Raw genomic sequence first — 15,113 nt, forward strand, 5'->3', positions numbered from 1 at the left:
CCAAGTTCACTATTGCATTGAGCAGCATTCTAGCACTCCAAACATGATTATGCTTTATTTATATGGACTAAAAGTACCTCATCAATCTATTTGTTAATATATTCTTTTCATGGGGAACAATGAATCGGCTATCACAAAATTCAAGAATTATCTACATTCTACTTTTCACAGCAAGGGCTTCGGGCTTCCCAAATATTTGCTCGGCATTGAGATAGCTTGATCGAACAAGGAATTTGTTTTAGTCAACATAAGTTCATTTTGGAGATAGTTTCAATTGTAGGACGGACTATTAAGATGTAAACCAGCTATCATACCGATTGAACATAATGCGAAATTGACAACACACGAATACGATGTGAGCTTGTCTTCATTTATTACAAATCCATTGCTAAAAGAGCCATCAAGATATCAATGTCTTGTTGGAAAATTGATTTATCTCATAATGACAAGACCTAATATATGTTATGCAGTGCATATATTCAGTCAATTCATACATAAGCTAAAGCAATCTCATATAAATGCAGCATTGAAATTTGTGAAGTACTTCTTAAGGGATGCCCAAACTTGGTATTTTTCTATCTCGTGAATGCAATATGAAAATTATAGCTTATTGATACAGACTATGCATAAGGAGATCTGTCATTGGTTTTTGTATCAAATTGAGGAGATCACTTATTTCATGGAAAATAAAGAAGCAGTCAACCATATTACTATCATCAGCTGAATTAGAATATTAGGCCATGGCAAAGGCTGTTTACAAAATAGTCTGGATATGGGGACTACTCTTAGATGTTGAAGTACAAATCGATGGACCCCGCGATTTATTCCGTGACAACGATAAAGTCGGTCTTCCATAAAATAACTAAATATATAGAGGTTGATTGTCATTTCATTTGACACGAAATTCAGGAAGGGATCATTACAACAAGAGGAATTGGGACTGTAGAACAACCTACGGGCATATTTATCAAGTTGTTATGCCAAAGACAACATACATACTTGCTAAACAAGTTAAGTGTTCTCAACATATACTAACCACCAACTTGAGGGGAAGTGTAAGAAATATGATAGTAAATACCAATTTTGGCTATGATTTAATTGAATCAATTAAATCAATTATTAATTCAGGGAATCCGTGATTAGCTTGGTAAAGTAGGAATGTAATCATATGATGTATATATCTTTCCTGTCTTACTTTCTCTAGCAGTATAAATAGAACAATGTACTTATAAAATGAATATACAGAAATACAGGAAACATTTCCTCCCAAATACTCTTCATTTTCTGTCATTCTCAGTTAAAATGGGATAACAGTTTCTCTAAAGCACAAAAGGAAACGCATGAGACTCTCCAAATGGCATCAGCGTGGATTTCTGCAACCTCAGACAAAATAGATTTGGTTCCAAACGGTCATCTCCAACCCATTTCATGTAAAGGCGTGTTGCATTTACCGGCTCCGGCTGTTTAGAGAGGTATGGAGACCATGATCCTATGTTGTGGGCTCGAGTTCGTCTATCAGGCATGTCTCTTTGTTTGATGATCATGTTTAATATGGGCATATATCGTTCTTGACGTCTTACACCCCTCATTTGAAAAGAAGGGAAAATGAAGATCTTACCTCCTCATGAGGAGACATGCCAAGCTGGAGGATAAGAGGTTGTGAGCAAGACGCTACATTGACTGAATCTGCAACCAGCAACCTCATATCTCACCAACCTCCAGATTTCCCTCTTCTCAGATTGAAAATTCATTGGTCATGGCTTGGAGATCTGCAATATCTCCACAAAAGTATCCTTCGTTCAGCAGTCCCATTAAGAAATGAACCGCTCCTTGGTAGTGTTTCAGATTCGGCAAACATATGATGCTTTTTGATTTTTCTCCTTTTCTTTCCATTTGCACAAAGCAAATACACAAGCCTTGAAAGGCACTTGGATCCCGATACTAGTGTCACGACAGAACATGCCTAACAGAGACCATCAATCCCAAGATTTGTAGCATCGTAATAGAGTAAAATTTTTTACCTGTGAATAGTCAAAGTATGAATAGGTGGGAAAAATTAATTAAAAAGTCATAAACATATTATACTTGTGCAATCAAACCTAATTTTTTAATTGTACTGATTCAATCTTAAACATTTTCACGTTTTGTAAATTGAGTCTATCCAATTAATTTTAACTGGAAATAATTAATATAGACGTCAATTGTCTTACATGACATAATCAATGCTAATGTTGACATATTTAAATAATATTTTTTTCTTTTCTCCTTTTTTTGGGGGAGGGGGAGGGGACTAAGAATCACTAGCTAACTCTCACTAGCCAAAAGAAAGGGCCGCAATGCTCTTGCTTGATCTAGGTGTCATAGCTTTGCCCAAAGTCGCAACACCCTCACTTGGCCCAAATATGATGAGGGTGTCGCAACCCTTGCCCAAGCCCTCACCACCCACAACAAGGTTATTAGGTGTCATGGCCCTTGCCTGGCGTTGGCGAGGGTTGGCTAGCAAAATTTGTGGCCCTCAGTCTAAAAAAAAAAAAATAAACAAAAGAAAAGAAAATCCCAAAAAATTAGAAATTATTTTAAAAAAAAAATGTGCACATTAATGTTAGCCATACTATGTAAAAATTGTCAAATTGGCTTAATTGACAAAAGTTAAAAAATTTATTACTAAGCTAGCATTATTGAAAGGTTTAGAAATGAATTAGTGTAAGTGTAATGAGTTTCGAATTTTTTTTTATTATTGTCCCAATAAGTGGCTCAATCTTTTCAGCATGAATGTCCCTACCCATAATGACCTTCATGGAGGAGTCGATTGATGAAGGAGATTTGACGTTGCATCCGATTGAAGGATTGCGTAAATGAGCTCGAATCACATGTAGGGAATAGTTCAAAAGAAGATAGGACGACTCTTCGGAGAATTCACATCCCTAGTGATTTTAATCATCTTTGATAGAATAGTCCCCCGATTTCACTATAGGGCATGTTTTCTTACTTTTTTTTTTTTTTTGAACGAAAGTACGTTTGATTTCATTTACTTAGGAAAGTTCGGAGCGATTACATCAAGAACATCAGCACATAATAAATCTAATAAGGCTGTCGGAGGATAAATTACCCAATTACTCGGAAGGATATTCTCTCGTTGGGCTTTCGCAATCCAGTCCGCTGGCTTGTTGGCCTCTCTACTACAATGGGCCAAAGAAAGGCCCTAAAATGCTTTTAAAGCTTCCTTGGTCCGGTCCACAATCGGCTGCAGCTTCCAACTCAAGTCTTTGGCGAAGAGAACTGCACGCACGAGCTTCTGACAGTCTAAGTGGAGTTGAAGTCTTTCATTCGTGCGGTTAGATAGAAAAATGAGGGTTTCCAGCAGAGAGAGGGCTTCCGCTTGTTCCGCCGAATCAGCCTCCACCATCTTCGAAAATCCATCAAGTAAGTGTCCCCGCGAGTCCCTGCAAAGGCAGGCTATGGCTGCTCTGTTTGCTATGCGTCCCCTGTTTTCTTCCCGTCTCACGGTCGCTCCTTCTGGGCCCGATGTCCTTGCTTCGTCTCTGGTAAAGGAGGCGTCGATGTTGATGCGGAGAGAGCCCTCTGGCGGGGGTTGCCACCGAATCAAGTTAGCCTCTCGCTGTTGCTTCTTTTCTACACTTTTGTTGCAGGTGTCGAAGTTGGTTTGTAATGTTGCTGCTCTGTATAGGGTCTGTTTAGGATGAAGGGGTTTGTTCTCGAAGATGTGCTGGTTTCGATCTTGCCATATACACCACAAGGTAGTTGCAATCTGGTTAAATTTTGTTGCGCGCTGAGGGTCTTCTTTCTGGATATGCAACCATTCATCAAATCTGGTTAATCCGACCCTGTTTATCTTGATTTGCAGCAAGTCGTCTTTCCATATTTGCGCTGTCCAGGGGCATAACAACAAGATGTGTTCGATTGTCTCGGCTTCATGATAACACATAGGGCAAAGTGGTGCAAGTACTATTTTCCTTCGGTTTAGATTGTCCATTGTAGGTAGTGCGTTTTGGCATGTGTTCCATAGAAATTGCTTGACTTTAGGTAGAGTTCTAGAATGCTAGATATGTTTCTATATTTCTGGCTTTGTCTGGTGGGATGCTGTTGCTGTTCTTTGAGGTGATTTTGCTGTGCGACCCCTTGTGGTAAAATAGCCACTCTTTACTGAATATAACCCTGATTTACCTTGTGTCCATATAAGTTGATCTTCTGCTGTGGGTAAACAGATAGGAGTAGCAAGAACTTCCTTCACCCTTTGTTCATGAAACAACATGCGAATCAATGGTTCATTCCATGTACTATTCCCCTGCTCCATAAGTCCCTCTACTCTCTCAGGTTCATCTCTTGTAGCCGGGCCTCCAATTGGTCCACTTCTCAGCCATCTATCTTCCCACACCAAAATTTTCTGCCCATTCCCAACGGACCACATAACATTCGGGTATATAGAGTCCCTTCCCATGATAATGCTTCGCCATCCCCATGAGGGTCTTGAACCATTTCCAGCTTTCTAGAATTTGCAATTTGGGTAATATAAACCCTTCAATAGTCTACTCAACAAGGATTTAGGTTGCTGTGCAATACGCCAAGCCTGCTTTCCTAGCATAGCCTCATTGAAAACTATCAAATCATTGAAGCCAAGCCCTCCTTCATCTTTTCTAAGTTTTAGAATCTCCAATTTCTTCCAATGAATCCTAGCAGATTTCTTCCCATTCTTCCACCAAAAATTTGCGATTTTCTTCTCAATTGCTTTGCATATGGATACCGGGATTTTGAAAATAGACATGGCATATTGTGGAATAGCCTGCACCACTGATTTAATTAAAATCTTTTCCCTGCTTTAGACAATAGATTTTCCTTCCAACTTTCTAACTTCTTATTCACTCTAGTCAAAATCCAGGCAAAAACGTCTTTCTTGGATCCTCCCCAATCTGAAGGAATACCTAGGTATTTCCCTGTTTTGTCTATCTCAGGGACCCTCAACACTGCTGTCATATTCTTTCTTAAACTTATAAGGCAACCCTTGCTGAAATAAATGCCTGATTTGTTTAGATTAACAGCCTGTCCTGATACGAAGCGGTATTGGTGTAATATTTCTGCCAAATTTTGACATTCCACTATAGAACCATGTAGGAAAAAGATTGAATCATCCGCAAACAACAAATGAGATAAGATAGGGCAGCCACTATTTAGTTGAATTCCCTAAATTGTGCCATCTTCTACTGCTTTTTTCATCAAATGGGAGAGGACATTAGCTACTAGGATAAATAGGTAAGGGGATAAAGGATCACCTTGGCGGATCCCTCGTGTAGGCTTGAAGAAAGGCCGAGGCTTGCCATTAAAATTAATGCTGAATGAGACAGTAGACACGCATTGCATCACCCATTGCACCCACTTCTCGCAGAAACCCATATGAATTAAACATGCTTGAAGAAAATCACATTCTATTCGGTCGTAGGCCTTTGCATATCTACCTTTAGCACCGCTTGAATTTACGTTTCCTCTCCCGAGTTCGTAGCTTGTGGAGAACTTCTTGCACAATAAGAATATTGTCTTGAATCTGTCTTTCCCCTACAAAAGCACTATTGTTCTTCGCTATGATGCTTGGTACCATGGGCTTTAGTCTATTTGTCATCACCTTGGATATTATTTTATAAGCGAAGTTGCATAGGCTAATTGGCCGGAATTGTTCAAGCTTTTCAGGGTTGGGGGTTTTGGGAATGAGTGTAATTTGGGTTCTGTTTATATCGGGGTTTAGGTAACCTGTCTCAAAAAAAAGTCTACACCTCACTGAATATGTCTTTGCTTATGGGTGTCCAATGGTTGCGATAGAATAGTCCGTTTAGCCCATCTGGCCCAAGAGCCTTGGATGCCCCTAGCTGTTGCATTGCTGCTGTAATTTCCTCCATAGTGACTGGTTCTACTAATTTTTGATTCATATGCCCATCCATTAATGTTGGAATTTGTTGAATGACAGATTGTAGGTGACGCTACCCCACTGATTTGTATAAGTCACTGAAATATGATGCGATGATGTCCTTCAAGGCCTGCTCCTCCTTCACCCATTCATCCGCACCATTTTTTGAGCAAGGTAATTCTGTTTTTAGCTCTCCTTTGAATCGTGGTCGCGTGAAAAAATTTTGTGTTTCTGTCTCCCCATTTTAACCACGTGATTCTAGAGCGCATACCCCAATACATCTCCTCTTGTCTCCATAGTTTTTCAATTTCCTGAGTGATGCTTTTTGCTATTTCGCTTTCTTTGTCCATATGAGGGTCATTTGTTATCCTTTGTAACTCATTCTTCAGCTCATTGATTCTGATTTTTGCATTGCCGAGGCTTTTCTTACTCCAACTCTCTAACGTTTGTGCCACTTTCTGTAGCTTCTTCACCATATTCAAATTTTGGGATTCCAAATCAGCCCATGTTTTGTTGACGAGTTGCCCACATTCCTCATTTTCCGACCAGAATGCCTCATATTTAAAGGCCCTCTTTTTCCTCTTCGTTCTCCAGTTAAATGAGAGTAGAAGACGTGGTCCGACCCAATGGCTGGAAGTGCTGAACAATCAGCATTAGGAAATGCGATCCTCCATTCTATATCACATAGCGCTCTATCCAGTCGTTTCTTGACTAATTGCTCCCTTGTTATGTTGTTTTTCCAGGTGAAGGCGCAGCCCTTGCTCTCCAGGTCCATTAGTGAGCATTGGAGCAAAAAGTCCCTGAAAGCTGTAAGCCTGTAAGTTTCAGCCCTCTTCTTACCCATTTTCTCCCAATGGTACAGAATTTCGTTGAAGTCCCCCAAGCAAAGCCAAGGTAAGTGGTGTCTGGTGCTGAGTTTGAATAGAGTCTCCCATAGCAACACTCTTTCATGGAATTCATTAGGAGCATGGACAAAGGTGATATGCATCAGTTGCTATGTTTCCTTGAGTAAGCTCTAGACAGTAATCTAGTTTTTCGACCAAGAGCCTATTTGTAACTCCACCTGCTCATCCCATAAGAGAGCTAAACCCCCTGCAGAACCTTCCGAATCTACCACGAAACTATTTTGGTATCTCAGCCTTCTCCATATGCGTTGCACTTTTTGTTCTTGATTTTTTGTCTCCATTAAAAAGATAACACTGGGCCTTTCCTGGGTCACTAGAACCCTCAAAGCCTGGATTGTCAGGGGTGTGCCCAACCCCTGACAATTCCAGCTTAATAGTTTCATGGATAACCCGGTGGCTTATTAGGGCTAGCCACCAAAGCCCACTGATTTGACTCCTCCGCCACATGAATGGGAGTTTCCACTAGTTGTGTATTGTTAATATTATGAGTTTTTGATGATTGGGCACCATACGGGCAAAAACACTTGACTTTTTTTTACCATTTATGGACTTGGAATTTCTGGATTTGGATTTGAGCAGCCCCTTTTCCCCTGATAGTGTCTCTTCCATATCCATAGCTGCCTCCTTGAGTTGTTCCTCATATAATACCATAGCAGACTCAGCATCAATACAACTACTTCCTCTCTTCTGTGGTCCTCTTTCCTCCCTGATGAATAACTCTATTTGCTGATGTTGTTGTATGTTCTCCTGTTCTACATGTTGATCTGGATTATGTTCTTGCTGATGCTGTTCAGACTCAGGAGTTGCATGGACTGGTGTCTCGGGCACATACTCAACTTCTTCCGGTATGATCTCTTGTTTGCCATAAAATATCTTCCCATATGGACTGAGTTCGCGAGCCTCCGCTCTTAGCCAATGTCCATATCTTCCCGGTAAGTTTGCTGCCAACCATGTTTGTTCATAGGGAATCTCACTGCAAAAAGTGGCATAATGCCCGATCTTTCCACACGTATAGCAATAATGCGGAAGACGTTCGTACTTAAATTCAATCCACAGTCTCTTTCTCTCTAGATTAAGTAAAACACCTGTTTTCAGAGGCATTTCCAGGTTCAATTTGACTCTTGCCTTCCCAACTTTATAATTGTTATTTCCTTTTGTTTCTATTTTAACCTCGATCACTTCTCCCAGTTTTGCTGCAATGTTCCTAATGACATCATAAGTCACTCTTCCATATGGAAGGCCATAGAAGTGCACCCAAAAATCACATCATGTAAAATCATAGCATAAATCAGGAGTGTCGGGGTCACATTGCTTTAGCACGAGTAGGTTGCTAGAAAAGGACCATGGTCCTTGATCTAATACTCTTTGTTTCTCAGCTTCGGATTGAAAATTGAAGGAATAATACCCCGGTTCAAGTACTGCACATGTAACATCATCTACTTTCCAAACTTTCTTCATTGTATTAAAGAAAGCGGTAAAGTGCGCATTCGGTTTAGTATAAAATTTCCCAAATAGGGTTTTCCGGCATTCAGATAGTTTCTCTTTAGGGATATCACCTAGAATCTCAACAACATCCTCTTCCGTCCACAGGTTGCCAAGGCTTTTGCAGAGTGCTGCGACCCTCCTCTCTTCTTCATTGTGGCCTGCCATGTTCTATCTCCAAATTCGAGGGGCGTCGCACTACTAGCTCAAACTTTGGAAGCAGCAGGGGTATCGATTGAAGGGAGTCAACGTAGACAGTCAACAGAAGAGGTTTCGAGTGAGGATTAAGCAGAATCAGATTGATGGGTTTCGAGCAGAGGATTTGGGGAAGAAAGGAAGGGGTAGGGATTGGGATATATGGGTATTAGGGTTTTGATTTTGGGGGTATTGTGTCGGGACATCTCTGTAATGGGAGGATTGGGGTTGAACATGGTGGGTGATTGTGTATGGTGATTAACGCTTTTCACTGTATTCAGATTGAAGGATTACCTGGGTTGACGATGAAGATGGGAACTACCCATACAGTAGGGGAAAACTCACCATTTGGGAGCGCGAGAGGGAAAACTTCAGCTGCCAATGTGTTTTCCTTACTTGAACGGTAACCAATACATCGGCGCGACCTCATGATAGGTACAACAATAACATGTTCGTGTCCTTTTCGTACCCTGAAGATAATGGAGCAAAGACGCGGTCGGTGACCGGCCTGATGTCCCCCCACCAAAATTATTCCATTTTTAAGGAGAGAGAGAGAGAGGAACATGGCCACCACCCCCATCAATCATACATCCACCAATACGTAGCTTAAGCCCTCGGAGACCGTACAGTACGTAAGGCCACTCTCTTCCTTTTCCAATAAACCCAACCCGATGCTTCCCCACCGCGAGCACATGCATTACCCCCTGAACTCTTCCCCTCACTTTCAAATTCTATTCTCGACATTGTGTGTGCTCAAATCATGTTAATACAGCTCCCATCAACCGTTAAATCATGCAGATCTCATACGAATCGAGTCGAGTCTCACCATATATATGAGTCAGCATGCACTAGATGTAGCTAATATCTTTTTCTATGCCACATATTATTTTTTGTTGGAATTTTTTGCCACCGTTAGCACTTAAATAATTGTTTTTTTTTTTCTAATTTGGCAAATTATTCGGCAAAAACTTGTGGCATTAAAATAAGTATTGTATACAACTTTTTGCACTTCTAGTATTCTTTTCCTCTTTTTCCAGGTACATCGGGTGTAGTTAACCATACATGGTCCCTATAACTACACATAATAAGATCGTGCATGACATATAAGATCGTTATTTCCATTCGTATATAGTTCATGTTGTCGAGCTTGCACATTACTCTTGTTGCGCTTAGATACCATTAAAAGTAGAAGGAAGACAACCGTGAGTGTCGTTTAAACTTCTCTTCCGCTCCTTCGTTTCTAGACAACACGGCCATCGAAGCATACTTTTAAATAAGGAAAGAATAACGTGACAAAGTGCTCAAAGTTCAAAACTTGATTCGTTTACTCGGGAGCATGGATCTACGTGACAACCCCACGCATCGGGCATCCACATGTGTACAGTTAGCGAGGTTTTAAAAGACTTTGGGATGATGATCTCTTAACTTCTCAAGATGGATACATTGAGATTAACCAATAAACATAAGAATTTCATTAATGAAGACGTCTCGAGGACACTTGTTAAATAGGTTAAGCGGGGAAATTCTTTAGTATGTTTAACAAATGACCCTAGATATAAAAAGGATGGCGCTATTATTATATGATATGGGTGCTGGGGATGTGAATGACCAATGAAAAGCTGGGATACATTGAACTCAATAGCACGGTCTTCATCTTCATTACCCAAATTCCAAAACCTTATTCAACATGGGGGGATGTGGATAAAATACTCGATGTGGGTGTGGGCGGCAACATCGCGATGCCAGCTAAAATGACAAATCATCGACGGCTGATGGTCAAGCATAAAGATCGCGATCTCTCCTTCTATCTTTCTCCGCCTTGGGATTATGACCCCCTTTTTTGTTAGTATTGATGCTGGTGAATACGATGAACATATACATTAAGGCGCATGGATTCTTGTCTTTATGTGGCAATATAGATTTGTATTAAACAAGTTCATGAGGAGGAAAAGGAAGTGGTACGGCATGGAGAAGGGCTTCAATCATACTCTTTGAATTAAATTACCCCGAAATGAATGGAATTAGTTTAATCAGGGATTCCACCTTGGCTTCAGCGCAGGACAGACTCGGTCCACGTTGTTCAATTATTATGGCATCTCTCTCTCTTTCTGTCTCTGTTCTAAACTGCCTCTTCTTCTTCGGTGCGCGTTACGATATTTTCTAGATTCAATCTCACACCAAAGAATCTATCATATGCCATCCCTCGTGCGTTCCTCTTTCCTTTCTCTAATCATGTCGTTATTCGATAATCATGGGGTTAGTTACATGGACAACCTCGTTTAAAAATCTCTCAGCTGAAATGGGTCGGCAGCCCCACCCAAAACCCTCCTTCCATGAAGCTTCTAGTTAGTTACATCTTTGTCCATTTCTGGTTCTATGATTCGTTGGTGTTCATGATCTCTACAATGTTGGCCCCTAAGCGAGTTCTCTCTCTAGAAATAAGCGCCCGTGAGTTGATGAGACGTGAGGGATAATTAGAATGGCAGATCAACATGTTGTGTGAAACCTATTGTAGGTGCTTTTTACTTTTCGTTAATTCATAAGCAAATAGAAAAAAAAAAGAAAAAAAAAAAGCAATTTGATGGTGATCTAAGTAGGATTTTTTTCCTAGTCTCAATTGGCAGCATACTGAAAACTGTGAACAAACTTTTCGGGGTCGAAATAGATTAGGACTTCATGATAAGCATGGAACATCACAAACAAGCCTTCCGATTGAAGTAAGCATACTTCAAGCATAGATTTATCGTACCTTGTCAAGAAGATCTACATACTTATATTGCGCATATAATGATCACGTTTTGGGAAACTATAGTGGTTTGTTCATTTCAGAAAATGATGTCTAAGTATAGATATAACGAACGAGTGAATACGTTCTAATCTAGGGATACATAGAAATTAGCAAGAAAGGCGCAAAGAAAGAAGCCCCTTGCGTTACACGGGTGCAACCACATGGCAAGTGCATTTCAGAGATTCGAACTGATGAACGCTGAGGTTCGACCCACGTCCATATGAGGCACAGGCGAAGGTCCGAAGTTGGCGATAAAATAACTAGCCTTCTTTGTTTTCTTCCCCAACTGGAAATCCCCCACTTTCATACTAGAACTTAAACAAATCCTACCCCAGAGAGAGAGAGAGAGAGAGAGAGAGAGAGAGAGAGAGAGAGAGAGAGAGAGAGAGAGGAGTTTCTGCAAACAGCGGTGTTTGCTCCTCGGAAAAGGAAAAGATCTGTCTTTTTCTGTTAATGAGGTGATTTAATTAAACAGATACATATGTAGGCAGGAGGGGTATGACTCGTGTCAGATAATCACAAAGATGCTTTTAGAGAAGTGAATCACCTGCAAATAGGGTTTTCTTTCATAAACAGATCAGAGAGAGAGAGAGAAGCTCGTGCGATTGCTAAGAGTACAAGATTCAAGAAGAGGTGATAAAAATAATGGGGACATGACCAAGAATACAAATCACTTATCGGAATAAATGAACGCAGCGGAGGCTAATGGGATCTATGCAGATTAGTTGCAGCCAAACTACTAATAATGAAAACGAGTAATCATGATGGCCTCAGTCCATTAGCTGTACAGTCATCTGGATTTTTTGTCTCGTTATGGATCATTGAAAAAGGCAGGAACCCCACCCGTCATGCAGCACCCCACCTTACCATGTGTTCCTCCTTACGCGTCTCCATCTGTAATCTGACTCCAACCGCAACTCCCTCCTTAAATCTAGTATTCCCTGTGTTAACCTTTTCTTAGCTTTGATACTCCCGTCTCCGTTCCGTACCTAATCCTTCTATGGTTGGCGATCTTAAAATAGTTTGGGTTATTTTTGTACAAAAAATACCAGGGTTTTCAAGGCCCTCCTTCCCTCCTTCCCTTCATCACCGGGACTCCGCCTGGCTCATTATTCGATTCCACATGGTCTTCTGTGGGGCCCTACTGAAGGCGACAATTTGTCCTGTTCCTCCATGTACGTACGTGGGCGTTGTACATTATGCATACTAAGCTTGGATGTTTGAACTTTGGTTTGCTTCCACCCCGCAGTTGACGTCAAACGCTCACGGTACGACCATCGGATTTAAGATCAACTCACTTCCAATTGCAAACTGATATCTCCGCATTTCCATTTCCTCTCTACTCTACCTGATGATCTATACAGATTACTAGGGGAGGACAAGTGGTGAAGTGAGAATATAGTTCGAATTGGATTGGTTTTTATAGATGCAAAATAAATGAGCTCATATAAATTTCAATGGAGAAATCACGCAAAGATTTCTTTTGAACATTAAGAAATAACATCACTACATGATAGAAAGAATTACATAATTTAAATATTCTGTAGATTCGATATTTGAACACAAATATCCTTAAATCTACATAATATACTCACACTAGCAAAATTGTAGACGAACAAATTTAGTCGACTCAATTCAAATTTGAGTATGTCAATAACCTAGTAAATCATTAAAGGTAGATCAACAAAAATTTAGTAATCAATTGAGCATGGAATCGGATTTCAATCACCAAGTATGTGAGTAGAGTTGAGTTGACCGCCGCACTACATCGATCTAACTCCATCGACTCGACTACGCAATTAGGTGAATTCAGCCGAGGGGCTTTGTAGTTCCATTAGTTGTGATCTCTCTATCTCTGGGCAGTTTGACTCCGACAATATCACTTTCCTTAATCTCCTCAAATTCAATTCTTTATCGCCTCAAATTGAAATACAAAAAGCTGACCGACTTCTATATAACGAATGAGCCATTTGGGCCGAAACCGGGGCAAAAAATGAACGAAAAGTTGGATGTGGTGGGAGAATTTGATGCATGGCGGTACAAATGTCAATTCAAATCCAACCTCTCCTAGGAAAAAAAAGATCAGAAGTGAACACCGAGAACACGGAACGCAATTCGCAATTTCGCCATGAGAATCTCTTAATTCATTTAGCCTAATTGAAGCGTGCCATAGAAAGATGCCATTCAGTTTAGCAGCCGGCCCTCCAAGCTTGACCCTTAATCTTCCCTGAAATCATAGTTTGGTTCCTCATTTCTTCCGGTTGAGTTTCGTCTTTTGCCTTTTTGTTTAGTACAACACAATACAATACATTAGATTAAGGGAAGGTGATTCGATTGCCATAACTTTACTGCAATGATATCGGCGCATTGCGGCTTAAGCTAATCACACATGCGAGGATTAACATATTAATCTTTGTTTATTCCCAATTAACAAACATCGAGGGGATGGTCAAAATGATGCAGCAACCGATACCAAAGATATTATCAGCTAATCATAAATCACTAAGGTCAGTCTTGTCATTTCATACGTTCTTAAAAAATAATAATAATTAATAGCATAATTTGGTCAGTTCGTAGGGACGTTGGCCTATATAACAATGGTCCACCCCCGACCACGTTCCGGCCCCCCAGCAGCAACGCATTGTTGGAGAAGACTCGAAGGAAGACGAAGACCCCACCCCAATAACCCATCTCCGATCAGCACGTTCGTTGAGAGAAAGGGAATTATGGGGAACAGCCTGCGGTGTTGCTTGGCCTGCGTTCTTCCCTGCGGGGCTCTCGACTTGATCCGGATCGTCCACCTGAACGGCTACGTCGAGGAAATAACGCGCCACATCACGGCCGGGGAAGTCCTCAAGGCACACCCGAACCACGTCCTGAGCAAGCCGTGCGCGCAAGGCGTGGTTCGCCGCATCCTCATACTCTCTCCCGAGTCCGAGCTCAAGCGGGGCTCCATCTACTTCCTCATCCCCGCTTCCTCTCTTCCCCAAAATAAGAAGCGGGTGCCCTCCAAGGCCAAAGCTCACAGCAAGAAATCGCACCCTCAGGGCGGAGACGTCCCCGACTGCGATCGCCACCTTGCCATCTCTAAGAAGAAATCCTCCTCCCGTAGAGATCGCCGGCACAGCCGCACCGACAGTACTTGGAGGCCCCACCTCGAGAGCATCTACGAGGACTCGTAACGTATTACACCTGTTATTTTCCGGTGAGAGGAGTTTTTATTGGTTTTTGCGGATGCAAAGATTTTTCTGTCTTGTTGGTTCCGTCTGCGTGTAGTAATGGCAGATCGGGAGACGTTGGCTCCACGACGAGTTGAAGCATCACACAACGACACAAGTCCAATGACAGAGATTCAACTTTTTTGTACCGTTGCAACAACTTGTATATACATCCCAAAGTTGTAAGTACAGGTTTTTTTTACTGTCTTGTCTTCTTCATGGCCGATGGAGGAAAAAAAAACAAAGAATGGATTTGGGCAGTCTGTTTTATTTCTTTCCGAAATACAAAGGATCATCTCTCTGAGTGACCCTTTTGGTTTCTCTGTATTTGTCAACGCGAAATGTTACTGGATGGGGATGTCTCTCAAGAACGAGCATGTGTGTTCAGCTCTTTTTGTGTTCCACAGGTACTGAGTGCAATATACTTAATAACTTCTTGAATGGGGAAAATCTAGTCTATTGAGCGGTGAACGCGATGCCGCTGGTCAACCCTTCCTCATATATTGGTAGATTCTTTTTAACTTGAAAAAGCATACACTAAACGAAAGCATGTCGCGGAAATATGAACCCGGAAAACTATCCACACGGACTGTGCAGAAACGTGGATTTTC

At 41.2% G+C, this 15,113-nt stretch overlaps 1 protein-coding gene across 1 annotated transcript; it reads left to right on the top strand.

The window, feature by feature from the left end:
- The first annotated feature begins 13,898 nt into the window (after nucleotides 1-13,898).
- Nucleotides 13,899-14,894, top strand: LOC104434124. The gene has a single exon (XM_010047091.3). The coding sequence runs from the start codon at nucleotides 14,011-14,013 to the stop codon at nucleotides 14,464-14,466; it is 456 nt and encodes a 151-aa protein (XP_010045393.1). The 5' UTR covers nucleotides 13,899-14,010; the 3' UTR covers nucleotides 14,467-14,894.
- Nucleotides 14,895-15,113: the final 219 nt, after the last annotated feature.

The sequence above is a fragment of the Eucalyptus grandis genome, chromosome 2 (genome assembly GCF_016545825.1).
Source record: "Eucalyptus grandis isolate ANBG69807.140 chromosome 2, ASM1654582v1, whole genome shotgun sequence".
Classification (NCBI taxonomy): domain Eukaryota; kingdom Viridiplantae; phylum Streptophyta; class Magnoliopsida; order Myrtales; family Myrtaceae; genus Eucalyptus; species Eucalyptus grandis.